A 23,864-nucleotide genomic window follows, 5' to 3' on the forward strand; every position below is an offset into this window, starting at 1 on the left:
GTGTTTTAGATGTACAGTCAACCACTTGTCTTTTAAAGTCCGATTCGGTATTTTCACCAGGTATTGCAAATAACATATTCGAAAAATGCTAAATGTTGTACATGTGCAGGATCTACTCTCTGCATGTCTGAGGACCTTACTTCAAGACTCAAGGTAGTTGAGTCGAAAGATGTACAAGCTCAACCTTTAGCTGATTGCTTGATAACGCCATGATGTACCTTGGTGTTACATATACCCTGTACCAAGGGACCGCCCAATGAGTGTTGAGCAATGCAATGAATACAATAGTGAGCTTGAAGCTCGAAGTGAGACATATGATGAGTTTTTAGTAACCCATATTGCGATCTCGGCATATAATCAATCAGGGTCTGTAATTGTTGCATAACTGCCCGATTCGTACAGAATATGCACAACAATTGAAACGGACAATGGTAGATCATGCTGATTGGTCTGGTCCAACGTCTTGAACGTGAGAATGAGAAACTGTGCAGCTGGACCGCCTTATCTTGGGAGCTGGCGTGGGGCAACCAAACAACACCAAGCTACCTTACCTTACCTTACTGTACCTAGTCACAAAAATAATGGGAGAGATTTCTCCTGAGGCAGTGTGGCCCGTAGCTGCGTTTTACATTCGCAAAAGAGTCAGAGCAAATATGGCATCCTAAAGGCGACGCAGAGACCAAATACAGACTGTCATCATGTGATGGTTGTTCGTCCAATGCTATGGTATCCTGCGGTGCACCAGTAAGGCCGTGTCGTGAGTTGTGAGTCGCGTAATGCGTAGAGTTGAGCCTCCAGTTGCAGATAAAGCGGGACGAGTGTAGTGGTGAGTTTGGTGTGTTGCCCAGTAACATGTGTTGAAGTTTCGGAATAGGAATGAAAGTAGGCTCGGTGGGTCCAAGTCCTACCGAATCTCAAGCTGTTCGTAAGATGTCTCTGTTCCTGATGTTGATGCTGTGGTGATTTGAATCAAGCTGATCGTGTTGGATAGACGATAGTTGTCAGGATCCATACATTTTGCAGTAGTGGAGACCGCTTCAATGGAAGCTCTCACCTCAAATGTTTTTTGCTGAGTATACTGTGGAGGCCTACCCTAAAGTTAGCTGGTGGGGTATCTGAGGAAGACACTGGTCTGACATGTCACCGTACACCACAGAGTAGCCTGTGTGGTACTTCGGCTCTTGAAAAGCCCATCAGCTCAGTAACAATAGCTCCCTCCACGGCACCTAATAATCGGCGTATGAGTTGCCTGTCTCTGGGGCTGGGCCTCATCGACTGGGGAGACCCATGCTACCAGGACCTGACCCAGCGGATGGATTCTGGCGATCCGATTTACAGTGCCTTAGCAAATCTTCTCTTGGACTGGACAGCCCAGCCCAGCCCAGACCAGCCAGACCATTCATCCATACCTTACAGGGACAGGACAGAAGTCATCACCACCACCAACCGAACTACCTCTAGGTTATTCATCCGCCATCCTCTAGGTTACTTGCTGTAGATTTACATTACACTTCCCTTCCCTTCCCTTTTCTCCCTCTCCCTCTTTTTCCCTCCTCCACCTCCACATCCTCCGCACGCCGCCTCTTCCTCCTCGTCCGGCTTCAAGTTCCCTGTCCCGTTTGGTCTGGCCTCGACTCGACTCGACTCGACTCACTCTCCATCCACGACGTAGCCCGTGCTTGCAGTTTTTTTTTTACTACTACAACTGCAACCATTCGCGGCTGAGAGCTGACAACGATTCCCATCTCTTGTCATTCCCCCCTCTCGTTTTCGATCGGTTCCTTCGTCTAGCGTCTGCTTGCTTGTTGCACTTTTTTGTCCGTTACGACTTATTTTCATCTATTATCTGGCTTCTGGTTTATTTTCATCTTCTGCCGCCGGCCGGTTCTGATTTCCCTCGGCGTATCAACCACTCATCGATCGTTTCGTCATCCCACCAATTCTATCGCCTTCCCTCTCCGGCCTCCGTCGCCGTATGACCCGCGAACCCCGTCGCATCCATATCATCGAGTCTCCGAAGCCCCCTCTGTCGGCTCCTCCGTCTCCTTCACCGCTGCGCAATCATGGCTTCCGCTGTTCCTCGACGTAGGAAGCTTATCGGTCAACGTCGCCGTGTTGAGGACGAGGGCGAAGACGAGGCTGGCCCGGAGACCCTCGACCTCGATGACGATTCCATCACCGACGGCTCCCTGACAGATGACAATGATCCTGCAGATGATAGCGATACCAGCAACATTGACGAGGCCTCGCCAACGTCCCCGAATGCGAGGAGGAAGGTCAATGGCGCTGCCAAGCATGCCGGCCATAGCCATAAGTCGGGGTCCGGTTCCGGCCCCGGCCAGAATGGCAAGCCTGTTACTGATACGGACGTGATGCTGCACGGTTTGTCCATCACAGACCAATCTCCCCCCGTTCAGGAGATGCATTTTGACGAGGTCGTTGCCCCGTCACCCAGCAAGTCTCCTGCTGCCCCCATAGTAGTGAGCTCAGCATCCGCCAGGCCACCTGCTGCTCCTGCAAACAGACGTCGACAAGAGCACGAAGATTACAAACGCAAGAGAGATGAGGACCCGGCTTTCGTTCCCAACCGTGGTGCCTTCTTCATGCATGACCACAGACATGCTGGGCCCGCAGCAAATGGATTTCGTCCCTTTGGACGAGGTCGAGGTGGCCGTGGTGGTATTGGAGGACCTTTTGCTCCCATCAAGTATGATAATGCCCTCCCCTTCTTACTTCTTCCATTTACTAATAGGCATAGCCAATTGCACCAGCCTGTAGACCCGACGACCAACTCTCCATGGACACATGATATGCACGACGCCGTCGTAGAGCCCGCACCTCCAGCACGCCCTCGACACATGGTAGAACAGGAGGGCCCAGCCAACGGAAATGGATTCATTCCGACATGTGATCCAAATCCGACTCCAATCAACCGGACTCTTTCCACTGAGAAGCATATCGGCAATGCACAGGTCCGGGTGTCCCTTCCGTCTATGAAAGAACCGGTTGTCATTCCACGTCTTGCCGTGAAACAGTATACCAAGCTCCCCGATCATCGGCCACCTCTGCGTCGGGACAAACCCGTCCGTATCTCGCTACCCAACAATCCTCCTCGATATATATACCCTGCCGCTGACAGATCTTTCATCTTCATCCCCCGGGCTATGCGGCCCAACCAGCAGCGAATGCGAGGAAAACCTCGTTCTGGCTTTGGTTCTATGGGTGGCTTCTCGAGACGAACAAGTGTTTTTGGGGGTAGTTATTATGGCAGCGTGTATTCTCCTAGTGTGGCCATGAGCAGGCGGTCTTCCATCGTGGACCGTGATTACATGTTTTCCCCTACAGGCTCCGTTATCTCACGGCCCCCCATCCCTGTAGAGAATACCCGGCCGGTTGTTCGACTACCTCCTGCTCCTCGGCCGGAAATGCCAATGAACACAATGGTTCCGCCAATGGCTGCTCCAGCTTCTGCTTATGGGCCAGCCGATCCTCCCTTTAGTGTCGAGAGACCTCACGCACTGGAGACATCAATCAACGATCTGCCTCCACCTCAGACATATCCCCTTCCTCAAAAGCCTGCCTTCCAGGAGAACCGGCCCACCTCGGCTCTGCCCATGCATCAGCCTCGTCCACAGAAGAACATATCTGTTGCTGATATCGAGTCACCTACCTTAACACAAGGTCCCCAGGCTTACCAGCAGGCCTTCCACCAACAGGTGCCTATTCAAATGGCTAATGGCCTGTCTCAAGAATCACATACTCGCCAGCCGTCTTATCCATCTCAGCATTCTACTGGTACACCTTTATCTCAGATTCCTGAGAGAGCCATTCATGCTGCTCCTTTCCAGCCAAACACTTATGGCCAGCAACCTTACTACAACCAGCAGCCATATCAAGCGCAGCCTCAGCAGGGATACTATTACTCACCCAACTACAACACTCCCAATATGGGACCGTCCAGTACTGCACCTGCATTTGTGCCCAGCCAGCCAGGTCCTCCTGGTAGCTTCACGCCTCAGAATCAGCCCGAGCAACCTGTGATGTCTAACAACGGCCCACCCCCTGCTCCAGGGTCCAGTCTGGTGGTTCAAGAAGCGAATGGGATGGTTTACTACTTCGATGCGTCACAGCTGCCGCCGGTTACCAATTATTCTGGCTACCCTGCGCCTCAAGGCTACCAACCCAGTGTCATGGGTATGGGTGGCATGGTGACACCCAGCCCTGACGGCTTCTATTATCCTCAACAGACATCCGGCATGGTCTACTATCCGCAGTAGAACTGGGGCGTACCCGGATACCCTTTCTTCACTTGTCCAAACGCTTTCTACTTGTATCCGATTTAATAGCTACAATTACGACTTTATACCTACCAAAACTCAAAAGTATCTGCTACTCTACAACAAAAGCCTTACAGAGGCAAACACAAGAACCAGGAGCATAGTTGGAGGATGGATGGAGGGGGGGAAGAAATTACCACTTTGATGTCAAGTCATTCATTGGGGGTTAAGTTCATGCCTTGAAGCGTGACTTTATTTTGTTTGAATGGTTCCGGTTGAGGGGACAAGATGGGTGCATTACTATATATCTTAACTCTACGAACTCGACATCATTACCTGGAATGGATCAACAGATGGGAGTTGAATGGGCAAGAGTATCCTGATTGGTGTTTTTTTCTATTGTTGGGAGATGGAGTTTGTCCTGGCCAAGGATATTGGAAGGAGGAGGATGAGCAAGAGTTGGACGGGAGGTTTTTGGGGGGGGGGGGGCTGAATTGCTACTGGTTATCCTCTCTGCCTAGCAATTCATTTATTCTCCCCATCCACAGCTGTATGTTTTGTGCCTGACGGTTACGCATGGTTTCGTGTTTTCATGGCAATGGTGTTTGGTGTCCATGGCATATTATATACCTGATTCCGTCTGCTGTTGGTCTTGATGACATTGTTGATTGGCAATGGAAAACTATCGTGATATCGAAGATGTATCGAATCAACTCACGAGGAGTGCCCTATGCAATCCACTTATGGTGAAAAATAGCTCAATGAAGTAAACCATATCAACATCTTGGCCAGATAGATCAAGGCAACACAGCAAAAATAACACACTAGCTTCTATCTCCTCCGGGCAGAATAGACTCTGTTTTTTCCTGTAGCCAATACATACTCTCAATAATTACGCCATTAATTATATGGTTTATCCACGGGGCAACCGACTTTATTCTCACAGGTATATAATAGGTGGTGGTGAAATATAGTGCTCTGCTACTATATCGGGGCAGATGCCAATCTGCTCATTACCTCAGCCAAACAGACGAAACCTTGATGCAACGGGGCTCGCATGGATGTTATGGAGGGGAATTAGGTGCTTCTCCACCTCACTAAGCGGAGAGCTGTACGAATATGTACTGTCATGTCAGTTGTAAAGACTCGAAGCATTGGCCAACCAGCCGGGCTTCTCCACGTTCACCTTACGGGCACATGTAAAGCCAAGGAGACCAAGGCCAACCAAATTGAGATCCAGATAACTGCCAAGGCTCCAATGACCTCTTAATATCTCCAATTGTGGCATAATTGAATGGCTTGGACAGAAGATGTCATGCTTTTATAAACATCATTGAGATTGGTTCGTAGACGAAAGCGAGTTAAAATCATGCCATGGTAGAGGAACAAAGAGCTGATGTGGAAATAAGAAGTAAACAAGAATGTGGGGATATGATGATGGGGTAATGAAGTCACGAGTTGTCAATACGTGCATACCAGCTAGTCTATTCTAGTGTAGCTTCTTTTGTCGATTCTGATAGCTTGACAGGTGGATGCCATTGTCAATGCAGTACCTCGGAGCCATACTCAAGTCGGCCTTCAACGACTCATGCAATTACACCTGTGCAAGCCCATCCAAGGACTGACCGCGTAGCCGGGTAAGCTGCATGGAGCTCTCCCTTAGCTCAGATCTCTGAGGTCCACGCAAGACGATTTTGGTTTGGAGAGGCGGGGGAGAGAAGAGGAAATCTAAGAAGAGAGGGCGGAATATGCGTGATACCGTGAAACGTTTGTTGTGAGCCTCCGAGCCGTAAATAGTTGATGAGTTGACTGTACTGGTCAATTGGAGAGCTACACGATCCAGAGGCTGGAGGTGAGCTTGATCTTGATAAGCCATAACTCAGGTACTAAGATGCAGATGATGTTTGATCATCAAGGGACACAAAGTACCGTATGAGTCGGGAATGTCATTAGCCCCGGCCTGGGATGAGAGCTTGTGATGCGCAGAGTCCTAGGCAAGGTACAAGCTCGCTTTGTGAGTGGATCAAGTGCAAGTGTATCTGGCCCGGATGATCTCTCCCTCGTGTTATTTCTTCACCTTGAATCGAAGGGTACACTTTTTTTCCGATAGTCGTGTTTCACTGAACAACCGTATCAAACAACAAGATTGAGTTCAGGTAAACCGCCGAGGTTGAAGGTTTTCGAGGAGGCGACAACCTCTAGGCGACAATGAGCACGCGTAGCTCTGAGACCTGATAGAGACAGATAACACCCTCTCTGCCTAGACGGCGAATGAGGTGCTGCATTTTGGTCGAACAGGCTCGATCCCGAGACTGACAAACGAGCCAGGCTGACCAACAAGCTTGTTTGGCCACCTCATGGCTGCGTTTGAGTTCTAGTGTGTTCCAGTTTCTCAACTGATCCAGGTCTGTGGTTCTAGTATGACCTCTTCATCTTGATATTTTAAAAAAGAGGACTTTGAAACCAGGTATTGGTAAGCCGAGAGAATTCCGACTTCTGCCCGCCATGGAATAAACAGCAAGCATCACTTCAGCTACCCGGCCATGTTGACTTGGCTTGGAAGTGGGGAGCTTGCTCTCTTCAGGACCCCAAGCTTCAAGACCCAGAGACCATCGTGACCTTTGACCCTGAGTCCGTGACCTACGAGCATCCAATAGAGTCAGTTCACGGCGGCGTCGGTGAGGTAAAAGCGGCATTGCGTATGCGTCGAGGTGTTTGCCGTCATGTGGTACCTGACCACAGATATCGTCTGGGGTTAGAGCAGGGCGTCAACGAGGCTCTTCAGGCATTTGCCCTATCAGGAATCAAGTATCAGACTCCGGCCCCTCTCTCTCAGAGTGCAGACGCCACTCCACAGAGGGCCCCGCTCTCCACTCTTTTCAATCCGGGGGAGTTTTAGAGAGCCAAGGGGACGGGATTGCTGTGTCTAGTCCAAGTACCTTGTGTTAGACACGATAGAGTACTAAGGCGAGGACTTCTATCTGAGGAAAAGAGAAGATACTGTACTGTTGGCTACGGCCAGTGCCAAATAAATCTCGAGAGGCTGTTGAATTGAATGAACCGAGCAGCCACTGTTGCTGTAACATAAACCTCTGGATGAAAATATTATTATGATAGAGTTTATCATGAAAGGTTCCCCATACATACTCACCATGTACCTTAGTCGTGTATCAACACCAACCACCCCTTGTCCATCGATCACAGGACACATGGAAAAAAGAAAAAGTTGACGGATAGCTGCCTTATTCGAATAGAATTCCTTCCAATTGACCTCAGTGTCAATATCTGACAGGGCTTGTGGTTGTGGTTACACAGCAAAAGACGAAACAGAGCCCCAGTGAATGAATCACTCTCCTCGAAATTCGGTAATCCATCCATGACTGGAACAAGATACGCTCGCCCAGAAACTGTGTGTATGCTGGTCCTACCAGTACATTTTAATCCTCACGACTCACGGTACCCATCTCTATCTGGTCTGGCTGAGACCTCGTCATCATCAGTATTGCCTGCATTGGATCTTTGCCTTTTGCCTTTTGCCTTTTGCCCCAAGGGTTGCGTCTATCGCCATCCGTCCACTGACGGCCTCACATCATCCTTCTAGTCATGCACTAACACCGAAAAAGTACCCCGATCGACCGACCCCTCAGTACCGAAGACAGCCCAGCCCAGCCCGGGTCATCCCCCGTCAGCTGGTGCAGGGAGTTTTCCAGTTTCCAATCGCTACGAGTTACGGTGCTATTCGCCTGGCGCTACAGCCACGCTACCTCGGACTCACCAAAAGCCATCGCGGCTTGCCGTGGCATGACAGTGTAGCCTCAAGGTATCTTTCTTTGGTAATGTGTCACTGAGACTGCGGCCAGAGTTAGTTCCCAAGGTAAAAGTATCCTCCCGTCAGTGTCTACCTGAAATCCCGGGCATCAGTAATTCGCAGCACACCCCCTGCAGGCATCCGAGGCACCTCACCTTACCTACCTACAGGCAGCTCAGGACCCGCGTACAGTGGTACAGTGGAAGCTTCTCTTCTTACTTCTTCCTTATCCTCTCCTCTTCTCTTCTTTTCTTCCATCAATCTCACCCTCTTCTCCTCCTTTTAAAACACTTGCGCCTTCCTATCATCAGGCGACCCTCTCTATTATCGCCCAACATAGTTTATTTCTCAGAGCGTCTGTTGCCGATTTCACGACGGGTGACGACCCTCTTGTCACCGCCGATTGCTTATCTCGACCACCGATAACAGCATTAACATACTCGTCACCGCCCCAGGCTACCATATGTAAGGCTCCACCATCCGCAGTCGTCATTCTTCCTTTCTCTTCATCATCCTCGTCCTTCGCGGATCGAGTACGACGAGAATAAACTGGGATCCTAACATCCTTTTCTTTTAGCAGCCTTCCTGGAAACATTGCCAAAATGGCTTCCACCACGCACAACGCTGGTCTGGACCATGCCATCACCGTCAAGGTGATGTTCGAGGGCATCACTCGTCGCACCAAGATGCCTCTTCGGGATATGGTCCCAAGAACTCTTGAATCTAATGTATGTTGACAAATACTGCTCTCGCGTTGAGCAGTTCCAGAGTTTTCGCCATCCTACGTCGCCATCTTACCATGGAGACCAAAGTTGGCGGTTCAATAATTAATTAAGCAACAACTAACACGCTATCAGATCCGTACATTCTTGCACATTCCCGGAGATGCCCAAGTCGCCTTTGAGCGATACTCCGATTCTGCTGCGTCATATGTCCTTCTTGAGGCTGAAAACATCCCCATCTACAAGCAACTCTACCGCGCCGCCAAGGCAAAGTCTAAGCTCAAGATTCGTGTCACCATCAAAGAACAGCCCAAGGTTACAGTACCTAAGCCTGTCACCGTCGAAGATGAGCTTGAAACCGCCGCATTCAGTTCTTCTCCTATGAGCATGGACGAGGCTCCCAAAGAAGCTCACGAGACCTCCGAAGAGCCAAGCCCTGCACCCACTCCCGCTGCTGAGGCTCCTGCACCAACCCCAGCATCAATCATCACATCTCCCGAGACGACTCTTCCGGTCCGTATTAGCCCTCTATCGCGAACTTACAATTCTGCTCTCCTCAGTGATGCTGCGAGACTCATTGGAGAACGTCGGGATGCTCGTCTGGATTTTGAGAGCCGGCTGGCTAATCTTATGGAACGACAGTCGGTGCCAAAGCAGACCCCCCAATCTCTCCCCGTTACCAAGCATCATCAGTCCCCATTCTTTCTGCCCAAGACTGCCGATCCATCACTGAACAAATGCCCTGCCATGTTCACTCACGCTGGTCCTGGCTTCGCAGTCTGTTGCAACAGCTGCGAAAACAATATTCCTGATGTTCACTACCACTGTTCCACCTGTGACGACGGAGACTTTGATCTTTGCCAGTCTTGTGTCGATCAAGGTATCACCTGCCATGGTCGAGATCACTGGTTGATCAAGCGCTCAACTGTTGATGGGCAACTAGTCCAGAGCACCACCGAGACTATCGCCCCTAAGCCTAAGGCGGAGGTCAAAGTTGAGACTATCATTGAGACCAAGGTCGAGCCTAAGATTCCACCTCCAGTTCAGACATTTCAATTGTCCAAGCCAATTTTCGAGCCCCTTGCTGCTCCTTGGGCCTCTCTCGGCATCATGCGGACATGCAACTGCTGTGTGCAAGAACACCCTGAGGCCGAGTTTCTTCATTGCACCGTCTGCGAAGACTTCGATCTCTGCCAACCATGCTTCGCTAAGGACAAGCACGGCCATCACCCCAAGCACGGATTTGCCCCCGCTGTCAAGGGAACCAAAATGCCCCATCATGTTGCAGCCAAGATGAGCCCAGGCCGTAACCATATGCACCACGCCATTTGCGATGGTTGCGACAAGTACATCACAGGTATCCGTCACAAGTGCCTCGACTGTCCTGACTGGGACTACTGTTCTACTTGCATCAAGTCTGTGAAGATCATCCACCCTGGCCACCGATTTGCGCCTATCTATGAGCCACTCACTGATGTCCGGGCTCGTGCACCAGCGGCCGTCCATGTTGGCATTTGCTGCGACGGACCTCTTTGCTCCGGAAGCCAGGCGTACCCTAATTACATCCGTGGCACCCGATACAAATGTGCTATCTGCAATGATTTGGACTTTTGTGCCAACTGCGAGGCCAGCCCCATTAACGCTCACAACAAGACTCATCCCTTGATTCAGTTCAAGACTCCTGTCCGCCATATCAGTGTTACAACAACTGGCGAGAACCAGGATGGCCAGTATATGCCCGAAATGGGTGACCACCAGAGCACGTCCAAGTCTACTGAGACTGAACCCACGGTTCCTAGCAACTCCATCAACCCTGTCCGTACTATCGTTGATGTCAAGCCAACTGAGCCTGCTCCAGCCAAGATTTCCGTCAAGACCCCCGAGCCTGAGGTGAAGGAAATTAAGAAGGAATCTACTACTCCCGAGCCCATCCCCACCCCCAAGGCGGAATTCAAGGGCGTATTCGTTCGCGAGACCATCCCCGATGGTACTATCCTTCCCCCCAACCATGTTTTCGAACAAACATGGACTCTCCGCAACGATGGCAAGGAGAACTGGCCCGCTGGTTGCTCCGTCAGATTTGTGAGCGGCGATTACATGGGTCATGTTGACTCCAATCACCCGGCCGGCATCTCCGAGCTTGTGTCTGCCTCAGAGTCTACCGTGTGCTATGCTCCTCTTGGTCCTGGTCAGGAATTTCCCTTTACTGTCCTACTCCGAACACCCGTTCGGCCTGGCAAGGTCATCTCTTACTGGCGTCTTACAACTCCAGATGGAGAGAAATTTGGTCACAGACTGTGGTGTGATGTCAATGTCCGAATTGTGAAGGAGGAGCCCAAGCCCGAGCCCGAGCCCGAGTCCGAGCAGGAGGCGAAGCAGGAGCCCACAGCTGTTGAGGAGCCCAAGCAGGAGAATGATAGCCAAGCCTCGAGTCAGATGATTTTCCCCAAGCTTGAGAAGGAGTCACCTGTGGCTAGCATCCACGAGGCTGTTGAGCCTATCTCTACCGTTGAGGAGCCTAAAGAGTCAGAAACCATTGATGACGAATGGGACTATTCTGAAGATGGATTCATGACAGATGAGGAATACGACATCCTGGATGCTTCCGACGAGGAGTATCTGGAGGAGCAAAAGAAGAAACTTGCCACCAAGTAAGCGTAAATTTGATTTCTTAGGATGGGAATGGGGGTTATGGATCTGATTCTTTATTTGTTTTTGCTTCGGCCAATGTTGCTTCCTCTCTTTTCAATTCTGTATTATTTCTTCTGTCTTCATACCTTTCGTTGTCGTTTATTGACGGCAACGATATCAAACCGGGTAGCCATGAACAAGGCCATAGCCAGGTATCTACGAACCTTCTCGTAACATGTTTAGTGAGAGAAGAACACGCTCTTTTGGTAGTTTGGACTAGGTAACTCAGGATGCAACAATGGGATTCGGTGATTTGATAACTAAAGATTGACTTTGCTTCGTTTCTAAGTGATAACATTCTTAAATGGTAAACATGAACCTGATGTATGTGTGAGGATGTTTTCAGTTGGGCAAGTTATGAAATCAGATCTGCCACGACCCTTGATACGGCGACAATGCCAAGTCTCGTAGATTGTCATCCAATCCCGTCCACTGATTGAATGGCTGATTTGCATCAGAGATATGGCACGTCTTAAATCTGAATTGGGCTGAACAGCCAGTGTCTTAAGAAAATCCATGATGCAGGCCGGTCACGGGACCTGCATGATAGAGGGTGCCTTGGCTTCGTAAGATGTCGTCGCAACCGGTTTTTGGTGCCTGAGAATTTATGATGGAGTCACCTTATGGCCTGGCTTAGCCTGAGCGGGAGGCCCACAATTACTTTTTTGAAAGAGTGGAGGGTGAAAGAGGGTCATCAGCCGCCCGCTCATAGCACGAGTGCCCCCCAGCCAAAAAGCACTGAACTGCACCTGGCGCCCAGGCCAAAACATCTCCCCCGTCGTACAACTCTTTCCATATTTTCGTTACGGTTTCCCAGGGCGACCCTGGACTGAATGCGACCACGCTGCCATCCATCACGCCGCACCGCTTCTCGTCAAAGACAGCTTCTTTAGCTGTTTCTTGACTGTTTCTCATCAATTTCTGGCCGTTGTCCTTTCTTTATTCTCCTTTTGCTACCTGGTCAGGTCACGCAACCTACCTCGACGCACGCTCTCGGGTTAAAAAAAAACGCGACCCTTTGGCCTTGGCCTCCGATCGTGGTTCCATTGTCATCAACCTTCATCATACAAAGCTTTTTCCGCCTTCAACCCTATTCGTCAACCATCGCGCAAGATGGTCACCTTTGCTATTCCCGGCGATAACGAACTCGCCGAGGCTGGCAAGAGCACGCCTCGGCCGCGTCCTGCTCTCCCTTTCGCGAGGCGCGCCTACGTCTCAACGCCGTTAAAGAGCAGCCGTCTCGGCGTCCCCCAGAGTGCGCCATCACGGAGGCTATTGACGACTCGCGATGAGACGCCTTCCAGCAGCCTCAACAGATCTACCATTTCTACATCCCGTAATATCTTCAGGGCTTCTACCACCTCCGATAGTCCCTCCATCACTCCTTTCTCCCCGAGCATCCCTCAGAACACCCCGAAGAAGGTGTTTGCTCCCGGCGCTACCCCCGAGCCAAGCCGTGTCTATCGAGAATCGACTGCACATGCTACGCCCCGCGGTATGGCTTCCAAGACCACATCCAAGGAGTTGTTCCACATGCGTATTGAGGACCCCGATCCCGAACTGTCTGGCGAGGTTCTTACAAAGAAGATCCCTCAAAGCTGGAACTCGAAGGGTTCTATTTACGCAGACCAATTCCTCTCACATCTCTGTCCTCCCGAGTTCGACGAAGAGCAGCGACGACAGTTTTTCTGTATTCTCGATCTCCGACGACTCAAATATGCGGCCAACGAAATTTTTTCCAAGAAGGATTGGAAGCTTAACGTCGTCAACTTCGCAAAGGAGTTCGAAAAGAGCAGGAGTATTATTCTGTTGCGCTACGGACTCTACGAATTCCAGAATGTCAAGCCTTCTCAGGATGTGCTCAAGAGATGGCGTCGTGAGCATGGCCTCCCTGAGCCAGAGGAAGATAATGCCGAACCAACTCCTACAAAGGCCACTGCTACCAAGAAGCGTAAGGCGGATGATGACCTCACTAAAGATGCTGCTGTGAACGGCTCTTCCAGCAACAACAAGCGACGTGCTCCTGAGCGTGAAGAAGATGACCAGGAGCAGGAAGCGCTAACTCCTGCACCAGTTCCTACTCCAGCTTCTACCTTGGGCAAGAACAAACGCAGGGCTTCCGTCAGCGATGAGGCTGATGGCCAACCCTCGAAGATGCAGAAGGGCACTGCTTCTGCCGCCAAATCTCTCTTCGAGAAGATTGCCAACAAGTCGACTGCTCCTGCCGCCTCTCCCTTCAAGTCTTCTACCAAGCCCGCTGACGACGGGGCTGCTGCTAAGCCAAATCCCTTTGCTTTCAACAAGCCCAACGGTGGTGGTAGTTCGCTTGCTCGCAGCATCTTTCAGAACCCTAAGCCCGGCAGTGCTGCTGGCGCTTCTTCTGGTGGAAACATCTTTGGCTACCTTTCTGATGCAAGCTCGGCCAAGAATAGTGGTGTTGATGCTGATGCCGAGAGTGAGGCCGACTCAGATGTTGAGGATGATAGCCAGGCAACCGGTAACAGCGACGAGCCAAGTGCGGCAGCTAGCGGCGCCGACACTGCTTCTCAGGCTGGCATCGGTCTGTTCGGACAGAAGCCTGCCCCTACCAGTGGCCTCGCCGCTGGGTCCAGTGCACCTGGTACTAGGGAGAGCACCCCTGGCCGAAGTTTGTTCGACCGAGTTACCAAGGATAATGATGGACAGCCGGTGCGTATTGGAGAGAAGGATGAGACAGCAGCCGAGAAGCCTGTCGACCAGACCTGGAACCCCAGCACCACCCCTATCAAATTTGCGCCATCTGGCTCTGCATCCACAAGCCAAGCTGCCTCTTTGTTTGGAAAGGCCACTTCGGCGCCGACGAGTTCTTTGTTCGCCTCGAAGCCTCCCACTTCTAACCTATTCGGTGCCGCCAAGCAGGACAAGCCTACGGAAAAAGAATCAACACCAGTCTCGGAGCAGGCTGACAAGACGGGAGGTGAATCCGACAAAGAGAACGATGAGGCCCCCAAGAAGTCACTGTTCGAGTCTAAGGCTTCAGCGGCTCCGGCAAACTTTGGGTCTCTCTTTGCGCCCAAGCCGGCTACGGAACCATCTAAGGCTGGAGAGCCTACAAAGCCTGCTACAAGCTTATTTGGAACCAAGTCTGATGACAAGTCCAACACTCCCCCGCCCACTACCAATCTGTTTGGTGCCGTAAGCAAGGCTGCAGAGTCAAGCGGACCCTCGATGCAGTCATCTACATTGTTTGGCGCCAAACCTGCTACCAATGAAGCCGCTAAGACCTCACTCTTTGGTGCTCCCAGTGCAGAGTCGACTACTGCTACCTCTTTGTTTGGTGCAAAACCTACAAGCACCGCCACCAACCTGTTCGGCAATGCCGCGGTGTCAACTGCCAAGCCTTTGTTTGGTGCCCCCAACTCTGGCGATGCGACGGCGCCCAAGACTGACGCTGCTCCTACGGCAGACAAGCCTGCTGCGGCTCCCATTTTCAGCTTCGGGGCGCCTTCCGCTGGTGCTGATAAGATCAACGGTGCGAACAAGCCCCTCTTTGGAGCACCTCAGTCGCCTACGTCGTCTGGTGCAGCCGCGCTTGATGGTAGTCCCATGAAGCAGGATGGACCATCACCGGCCAAGAAGGCATTCGACGGTGGAAGCACTGGGGCTTCGGCCGCACCCATCTTCAGCTTTGGTGGCGCCTCTGCAGCTCCTGCTGCTCCCTCATTTGGTGGTGGCTCAGGCACTTCTACACCTCTGTTTGGCGGTGCTTCAACGACCCCTGCTGCTAACAATGCAGGCTCGTCTTTTGGCGCAAACTCAACCAACTCTGGAGGATCGTTTGGTTTCCAGTTTGGAGGAAACTCTGCTTCTTCATCGTTCAACAATCCGTTCTCCTCAGGCAATGATGGAGGTAACGCAGCTTCTACCCCATCATCAGCTCCTGGAGGCATGTTCAGCTTTGGGGCCACGACCGCACCTTCTGGAGGTTCCAATCCGTTCCAATTTGGAGGTGCAAGCAACGCCACATCGACCCCAGCCTTCGGAGCAGGCAGTAATAACAATGCTCCTGCTTTTGGAGGGGCGTCCGGATCTACAGGAGCGCCAGGGTTCAGCTTCACAGGAGCCTCGCCAGCGCAAAACTCGGCACCAACATTTGGATCCAACCAGAACGGCAACCTTCAACCGCCTGCTGGTGGTTCAACCACCGGGACCAGTAAGTCTCCTCTTTTTCCACATCGGAAAATCGCCCCACTAAAGCGACGGGTGTAGACACACCGTTCAGTCTTGGGGGAGGCTCTAGCCTGGCCACAACACCAGCTGGCGGGACCCCGGAACCCTCGAACCAAGCCGAAGGAGCCGCCGGAGGCGATGAAGAAGGCGAGAAGCACGAGCAGGTCAACTTGGCCGAGAATCTGGAGCAGGACGAGGATATCATGCATGATGTACGGGCAAAAGTGTTGAAGTTTGTGCCGGCCAGCGAGAAGTCGGATGACAAGAAGCCCAAGTCTCAGAGTCCGTGGTCGGTACAGGGTGTAGGAGCTCTTCGACTGCTAAAGCACAAGGAGACGAGTGTTGTTCGTCTTCTCCTGCGAGCAGAGCCCCGTGGACATATTGCTATGAACCGAGCGGTCCTCGCCGACATGTCTTACAAGGCTGACAAGAAGTACGTCAAGATGACCACGTCGAACGAGAAGGGTGACGGACTTGAGACTTGGATGATTCAGGTCAAGACGGCGGACATGGCTAAGGAGCTTGCAGAAGCTTTGGAGCAGAACAAGGTCCATAATAAGAAGTAATGTGGAGGGAACTGGGAAATAGTATATAGAAGCACACTCTGACATTAGGTGCTTACATAGAAAGGTAAGGTGCAAGGAGCAGCATTGCGGGCGTTGTCAAGCATTCGACGTTTTATATTTTCTTTTTGCAGGTAAAGTCACATTTGGGATTTTCGTGGGAATGCTCAAGCAGGCAAAGATTGACTTGATCAGTGTATGGAATACAAAAGTTGCTTTTAACAAGTTATGCTGAGAGGGCCTTGGGAGTAGTTTGATGCTTCAATAGTGATGGGATGTTTGAAGTTATTAGTCGTCATATTGTAGTTGTAATTGAAACATGGAACAAGAAGAAAGTATACGAAGAGGAGAGTAACTGGGACATACATAAACTATCCACCTTAGAGGTACTAAATAAATCACTACTAGGTCAGTAATCTTGAAGAGTAAGGCTGAGCTAAGGTCCTCTTCCTTTCAGCCCAATGTTGATGAGTGAGGCTCAAAATTGTAAATGCCCAAGTGAGTGACCTCAAGGCTCATGTGAAACGCGGGGGCGGGGATCAGCAAGCGGGAGGGAGTAGGGGAGCTGCCCTGGAGGGAGAGAAGCTCAGGGCAGGTACGAGTGCGGCACGCGTCGCGTCAGTTTCCCCAAGACGATGCCCGGAGAGAAAAAAGATTTGGCTCTAAAACAACAACTTTTCAGCTTCTAAACAATATGCCCAGGTAAGTTCAATACTCCCGGTCGATAACGACCTGATCCAGATACTCACATACCAATTCTCAGGGAAATCATTACGATCCAGGCCGGGCAGTGCGGCAACAGCAGTTAGTTACAACCCATCTCCCCCCGCCATCTACATACCATTATCTGCTCCCTCGATATGCCCGCATCTACGCCGCCGTCTCCCGACTTGCTCTTGCAGCCATGCGCATACAGATATATCGAACGTTGCTGATTCTATTCGTGCACAGTTGGAAGCCAGTTTTGGCAACAGCTCTGCCAGGAACACGGCATCAGCCAAGATGGAAACCTAGAAGACTTTGCGACTGAAGGCGGTGACCGAAAAGATGTCTTTTACTACCAGAGCGACGATACGAGATACATTCCCCGAGCCATCCTGATTGATCTGGAACCGAGGGTGCGTCTTTGACCATAATAACAAGGCGACCGAGTGCTAAGCAGCTTCTGCAGGTCATCAACGGTATCCAGACTGGACCGTACAGAAATATTTATAACCCCGAGAACTTTTACGTGGGCAAAGACGGCGTTGGTGCCGCCAACAACTGGGGTGATGGTTACCAGAGTGGTGAGGCAGTGTACGAGGATATCATGGAGATGATTGATCGAGAGGCAGATGGCAGTGACTCTCTTGAGGTGAGTCTTCCTTGGCCGGCCGGAACCTGCTTACTGACGTTTCATACCCCAGGGCTTCATGATGTTGCACTCAATTGCCGGCGGTACTGGATCAGGTCTTGGTTCATTCCTCCTCGAGAGGCTTAACGATCGGTTTCCCAAGAAGATCATCCAGACGTACTCAGTCTTCCCGGACACAACGAACGCGGGCGATGTTGTTGTTCATCCTTATAACAGTATCCTATCTATGCGAAGATTGACGCAAAATGCCGACTCTGTTGTCGTTTTGGATAATGGTGCTTTATCACACATTGCTGCCGATAGGTTGCATGTTCAGGAGCCATCCTTTCAGCAAACAAACCAGCTGGTGAGTGCTGCAGCCTCAATCTTGCCTGCTATGCACGTAGCAAGATCACGAGTGTTAGGAGATGTGTGAAATGAAGCAAAGGCACTGACAACTATCAGGTTGCTACTGTCATGTCTGCCAGTACAACAACACTTCGATACCCCGGTTACATGCACAATGATCTTGTCAGCATCCTAGCCTCCCTCATCCCAACTCCTCGATGCCATTTCCTTATGACTGCCTACACACCGTTCACCGGTGACCAAGTCGAGCAAGCCAAGACAGTTCGCAAAACGACAGTGTTGGATGTGATGCGACGTCTACTGCAGCCCAAGAACCGCATGGTGTCTACTGTTCCCGGCAAGAAAAGTTGCTACATCTCCATTCTCAATGTCATTCAGGGTGAAGTTGATCCGACGGATGTTCACAAGAGTCTGCTTCGTATCCGAGAACGACGGCTGGCTACGTTCATTCCATGGGGACCTGCAAGCATTCAAGTTGCCCTGACGAAGAGAAGTCCATACATCCCCATGAGCCACCGTGTAAGCGGTCTTATGCTCGCCAACCACACAAGTATTGCGACGGTATGCAAGACCTCCTGTTTACTTACTCCATTCAACACAGTAGCTCACACAATTACAGCTCTTCAAGAGAATTTTGAGGCAGTACGATGGCATGCGTAAGCGTAATGCCTTTATGGAAGGATACAAGAAGACAGCACCGTTCTCCGAGAACCTCAACGAGTTTGACGAGGCACGCCAAGTTGTTGCAGACTTGATTGGCGAATACGAAGCTGCTGAAGACGCAGATTACCTCAACCCAGACGCAGGGGAGAAGCCCACATCTGCAGAGACGGATCGACGAGTAGCTTGAAGGAGGGAGGAGTTAAGGATGAGTTGTTCATAATTGTGTCTGAGGTAGTGGGGTTTGAAACGTCACAATGGGTGGTGGATGTTGGATGTTGATATTTGCTTCACAATCACTGCACTGCATCAATGACATTGCACTGGGGGCGTTTTGGGTGCCAGCCTCGGTTTTGGTTCGGGTTTAGATACTTGGCTTGGTGAATCCATCGATTGACTGGCTGAGTGCCTTGGTTTAAGGTTGATACGTCGCGTGCTCCTTGGGTCCCGAGTCAGGCTAACCAAGGTATTGACTTGGTACCTGACAGCAGTGACAGCATCGCCTTGGTTGTGATCCCTGTAGTCTCCTCACCGGGATATTGAATGGGGTCGATCCGCGATCTGACTTAGCGTGGGTCGTCGAGTAATATCTCTGAGATATGCAGAATCTGTCAGAAACATCGTGGAACATGTAACGTCAAAGATGATGTTTTGATGTGGAGAAAGGACCGGAGCATTTTGCGTGGTGATGTTTTTGTGACGTCAGTGGTTCACTGACGTCAGAATTGTAAATGGCATCGCGATGAGTTCATTGTTTGTGTTTGTTTGTGCGTGTACGTGTACGTTTGCTTGGAGGGAAAGAGTGTAATTATGGAGAAGGTGCTTTCTCGGTGAATGAATAGGTATTAAAGGACCTCTGAGAAGCTTCGTCAGTTCAACATCATCATCTCCAACTCTCAACTCTCAACTCTCAACCACATCACATCACATCACATCATCACAAGACTTCTTCATCACAACCACAACTACCAACCCAGTAAGTCAAAGTGTCATTCGAAATATCGAGTTGTATCAGGAATAAATGCTAACAATCATTCAGAAACCCCCCATCAAAATGACTCAATCCAAGGACCAGAAGATCGCCGAGACCCAGGCCAACCTCCCTCTCCCCGATCAGCCCCCTAAGGCTTCCGACTGGCAGTCCGCTGATGCCCGCACCGTCAACGTCGGCGCTGGCAAGCAGGAGGGCCCCATTGGCACCGACTCTGCCGCTCAGTCTGGTCTCCGTGAGCCCGCTACCAAGGGCGAGGAGGTGGACCTGAGCAACGTTGGTCGTGAGGGTGTTGAGAAGCGTCAGCAATGAGCCTTCTCTCTATCTTGTACAATATGAAAGGAAATGGAATGGAATGGAAGGAAGAACAAGAGAGGAGGTTAATGATACCTACGAATGATCAATGAAATGGACCGCGAGCAATGAATGCTTCGCTGCTCGGTGCATCAGTTTCTGTTTCCCTCTCCCGGTACGACAGAATAATTCAGTGACTTGTGCAGATATTCAGGGTAATACTCGGCCGCCATGCGGCGTTTGAGTGTTCTCTCTCACTGCTATATTGATAACTTGTTCCGTTTCGAGTACAGTCACCATTGGCTGTTTCAATACATGAAACGCAGTCACACCATCTCAAGCTTACTCAGTCTATTACAGTACGGCAAATTCTTGGCTTTTTAATACCAATTGCGTTCACTCTCACTCCAACCTTCAAACCTTGTGTTCCTCAGCCTCGAGGAAGCCATGTTTTATGACACTTGCTCTCCAGTTTGGAGCCACTTTACATGCTGCCATGACACTGCGATATATGCGACAAATGACGTGCCGTATAATTATTTTGTGGCTTTACAACTCGCCCTATCGTCGTTCAGTGTTTGCACTTTAGAATTTACTCTGGAAGACTTTGGGAGTTCATAAAACCTAGTCTTGCTTCCTCGGGTCACCCATTCTATCTGCCCCGAGATGTTATCTTTTTGTACCACATGTTGATTCTATTAATTAATGCATTGAATTGCATCGTGAACAAACTATGTATGGGCCTATTGAGAGTTTCCATGACTTGCTAGCCGCCACAACATGTTTGCCCAAAACTTATGGACGGTCGAGTATAGCTTCAAAAGTCCACGAGTTAGGTAGTTACCCTATGCCTAAACGAGCAGCTGGATCTTGCTCCTCACCATATTTTTATGTATGCTGGCGTGCTTCTGGAACGCTTCGATAGGAGTCAGGTACTATATCGTGCCTGCGAGTTGTCATATCTGCTTATGGCTTCATGCATGAACAATGGAATACATACTGGATTATGTTGCTTTAGCCAGGAACGGCATCCATCCAGATCCCGCACTGACGTGTTATCAAGTAAAGAGCCAGCTCCTGTATCAATCCACGTGAGACCAGCGAGATACAAGACGGAAAGTCTGACATAGTAAAGAATGGGCGTGTTTTACTTGGAGTTCCTGGTTACCCTAGACACCAGTCCTCACCCACCGCGACAACCTCGAGATGAAACCGAACCTCAAAAAGGTCACACGTAATGCACCACAGGGACAAACAGACCCATAGACAAACAACAATCTATCACATACGCATGTAATCTCCAGAAGCTTTCTCTAAACCAACCACCAACTATCGGCCAACTCTGTTATGTCATATCATATTATGAGGATTGCCAACCAACAAAAAACAACATGTATCATATCAAAGGACCCAGATCTCACATGCCGCGCGGGACGAGAAAACAAAGTCTACCCACTCAGGTAACAAGGAATAGCCAAGAAGAGAAAGAGTCACATTCCCATTATCATGACCGTCACCGTCGCCATCTTGCATAACAAGCAAGGTTTTCCAACCACATCGCCATCGTGCATGCCCAAATGACACTGGATCAAAGCGGCAAAGACAAAAAGCAACCAGCGAGTCTGCTCATGATATGATCTGATGTTGACATACATGAAGGATATTGTTATGACTACTAAAGCAAAAGCACAACGCTCCCGAGAGAAGATGGTTCGTGCATCTTAAAATGTTGAAGCTAGCATCATTCAACCGAGCCAATCTGTGTACTAATAACTTAGCACTCCGTTAGCTACCTAGACAGTCAGCTCAGTTAAGAGTATAGAGTCCAAATGACATCCCAATCTGGCAGGAGACTTTCAAGCTCAATCTCATCTGCAATAGTCGGCATTGCTTTGTCTCAAGTAAGTGCCAAGTTAGAGACACGGCTGCCATGGCTTGTAGCTGCATGCAGGGTCAATCTGGCGGCTCGTAAGCCTCACCCTGCCCACGACAGGAGCTCGCTCGCTCTCCCTGATACTCACTCTCGCTCACTCCCTAGACCTGAAAGTTCCGTGCATTGACAGTGGATGCCTACCGATGGATGTATGCTGTGCGCATCCATAGCGCTGCCCACATATGCGCTGCTCGGAAACCCACCACCGATTCAGTATAGCTGTGCCCCGGAGAAGCGGCTGGGGTTCGCCCTAATCTCAGCTTCAACCCACTGGGCCAGACAATATCCATTGATATACCAGAAAGAGGACCTCGCTCGATCTGAGTCTTGAATCAGAGGACCCTGGATCGGTCACGGAGCCGCTGTCTCGAAATTCCCACATCATCTCTTCTTGGCTGATCTAGGGGCCTTCTAGCGCTGTGAATGACTCCGTTTCTCGACAGCGCCATCAGCGGTGAGAGCGAGCGAGCGAGTGAGGGAGAGAAAGCCCTTGCCGACGAGCCAGTTGATTGATGCGTGCGGATACTGTACGTGCGGGATCTGAGATACAGTAATTAGCGTCTCAGCTGAGTCTTAGGCACTAACCAAGGCGACCTAAGGCCCCAAGGTAATTGCGAGTCAACTCACTATTGAGTTGAAACTAGCCAACCACAGCACCCATCCAGAATGATCGACGCAATTACCCGTGGAGAAGTAAATCTAGGGTTCCGGGGCTTGATCTTATCAACGCCATGGCCAGTTCACGAGCCGGAGCGTCAATAGTCTCGGGCAAGTCGTTCCCAACAGAGCATCCTGCCATTCCCATGGGTTTGCTAGATGGATTCCATAAGGGTATCCATATCTTGTCCCTAACGCGCGGAAACTCGTCTGGCCGAGATCGAGTTGAGTAAAACGGGCATTCTGGCCACGATGGCAACTTGTCCTGGTTGATCAAGACGCAGACTTCAGTTTCACACCCTCAGGTGCAAGTTACGGCATGACCATGACTAGAATGCCATCTATGTTAACAAGGGTTCACCTACCTTGACGATTACTCCATTTCCACTCATGTCACACGAGAGACCAACAGGTGATAGACCACACTCAACACTCGACATGACTAAGTTGGAGTCTAGCAAGTGCATGATCTCAGACCCTTGGGATGTGTTGTCCGATACAAGACCAAACAGACCCTCAAAGGGCCCGCTTTGCAACTCTTTGACCTTGCGCCAGGAGCTCCACGGTAGTCAACGCGAAGGACGGCCCAGCCCTTGATCTCCGTTACAATTCCGGGGTGCGGAGCCGAAGATGAAGATTGCAATGCCTGTCCTTGACGGTTTACCAGAATCATGTCATGGTAAACTGAAGAGGGATGCGCAAAAAGCAAATTTGCCTTGAAAGGATGTCCGCATGCCAGAGGGGACTCCCTGGACGGAAAGGAAGATGAAGAAGAAGCAAACATCGACGGCCACCACATACAACTCCACGCGCTAATGCGGCATTCGTGGGACGATTAGGCCACGAAACGTACGTGGAAAAAGCAAGGCAGCCGTTAGAGCATGCAGATATCACCCGACGGAAACGCAGCTAGAAAATAAACCCAAAGACATGGATGAACCGTGATGGAGACTGCCGGGGAGCATGTTTCGTCATGGCATGGTGTGGTGATGTTCTCGCCAAAAGCTTCCTTCTGTCATGGTCATGATCACGATCATGGGAAACAAGATACCAAAAATCAAGGACACGCTAGGCCGGCAGTTCTCCCATTTGTCTGACGCCTCTGGCTCAACTAAATCACTGCTTGGTGTTCTTCTCCAAGGGTTTTCTGGAACTGCCTATCATGCGTGGCGTTCACTATGATGTTTAACTTGACTCATGACGATGGTCAGTGTGTTGTCTCGTGAACTGGCACGACTTGTGTATATTCAAGACGCGTGCTTGATCAGGGTCACTTGGCACCATTCTTCATGGATGTGATTGTGATGGTGACAGTATAGCCCCAAGCCCAACTTCAGATTGGTGCCAGAATTGGGGG

The 23,864-nt window shown here is 50.5% G+C and overlaps 5 protein-coding genes across 12 annotated transcripts; all 5 read left to right on the plus strand.

Moving 5' to 3' along the window:
- The first annotated feature begins 1,268 nt into the window (after positions 1–1,268).
- Positions 1,269–5,406, plus strand: FOIG_07172 (uncharacterized protein). Its single transcript, XM_031206587.1, has 2 exons — positions 1,269–2,707; positions 2,759–5,406. Exons 1-2 carry the CDS (start codon positions 2,064–2,066, stop codon positions 4,275–4,277), a joined length of 2,163 nt encoding a protein of 720 aa, XP_031063706.1. The 5' UTR covers positions 1,269–2,063; the 3' UTR covers positions 4,278–5,406.
- Positions 5,407–7,556: 2,150 nt separating this feature from the next.
- On the plus strand, positions 7,557–12,050 carry FOIG_07173 (uncharacterized protein). 6 transcript variants are annotated; one of them, XM_031206591.1, is made up of 4 exons: positions 7,557–8,550; positions 8,663–8,813; positions 8,943–9,320; positions 9,450–12,050. In XM_031206591.1, the coding sequence occupies exons 2-4, from the start codon at positions 8,688–8,690 to the stop codon at positions 11,460–11,462; spliced, it is 2,517 nt and encodes an 838-aa protein (XP_031063710.1). In that variant the 5' UTR covers positions 7,557–8,550; positions 8,663–8,687; the 3' UTR covers positions 11,463–12,050. The 6 variants fall into 6 exon arrangements, with proteins under 6 accessions (XP_031063710.1, XP_031063707.1, XP_031063712.1 ...); XM_031206593.1 differs by having other exon boundaries at positions 7,775–8,550; positions 8,666–8,813; positions 9,450–11,833; XM_031206588.1 differs by having other exon boundaries at positions 8,943–12,050.
- A 171-nt stretch (positions 12,051–12,221) lies between these two features.
- On the plus strand, positions 12,222–16,776 carry FOIG_07174 (uncharacterized protein). The gene is made up of 2 exons (XM_031206594.1): positions 12,222–15,690; positions 15,747–16,776. Exons 1-2 carry the CDS (start codon positions 12,612–12,614, stop codon positions 16,271–16,273), a joined length of 3,606 nt encoding a protein of 1,201 aa, XP_031063713.1. The 5' UTR covers positions 12,222–12,611; the 3' UTR covers positions 16,274–16,776.
- A 36-nt stretch (positions 16,777–16,812) lies between these two features.
- Positions 16,813–19,368, plus strand: FOIG_07175 (tubulin gamma chain). 3 transcript variants are annotated; one of them, XM_031206595.1, is made up of 7 exons: positions 16,813–16,972; positions 17,034–17,074; positions 17,222–17,388; positions 17,442–17,624; positions 17,677–17,970; positions 18,069–18,533; positions 18,592–19,368. In XM_031206595.1, the coding sequence occupies exons 1-7, from the start codon at positions 16,965–16,967 to the stop codon at positions 18,820–18,822; spliced, it is 1,389 nt and encodes a 462-aa protein (XP_031063714.1). In that variant the 5' UTR covers positions 16,813–16,964; the 3' UTR covers positions 18,823–19,368. The 3 variants fall into 3 exon arrangements, with proteins under 3 accessions (XP_031063714.1, XP_031063715.1, XP_031063716.1); XM_031206596.1 differs by having other exon boundaries at positions 16,855–16,972; positions 17,034–17,388; XM_031206597.1 differs by having other exon boundaries at positions 16,855–16,972; positions 17,222–17,624.
- Positions 19,369–19,434: 66 nt separating this feature from the next.
- Positions 19,435–20,182, plus strand: FOIG_07176 (uncharacterized protein). The gene is made up of 2 exons (XM_031206598.1): positions 19,435–19,608; positions 19,672–20,182. The coding sequence occupies exon 2, from the start codon at positions 19,687–19,689 to the stop codon at positions 19,933–19,935; it is 249 nt and encodes an 82-aa protein (XP_031063717.1). The 5' UTR covers positions 19,435–19,608; positions 19,672–19,686; the 3' UTR covers positions 19,936–20,182.
- The last annotated feature ends 3,682 nt before the right edge of the window (positions 20,183–23,864 follow it).

Source organism: Fusarium odoratissimum (assembly GCF_000260195.1).
Source record: "Fusarium odoratissimum NRRL 54006 unplaced genomic scaffold supercont1.10, whole genome shotgun sequence".
Lineage (NCBI taxonomy): Eukaryota > Fungi > Ascomycota > Sordariomycetes > Hypocreales > Nectriaceae > Fusarium > Fusarium odoratissimum.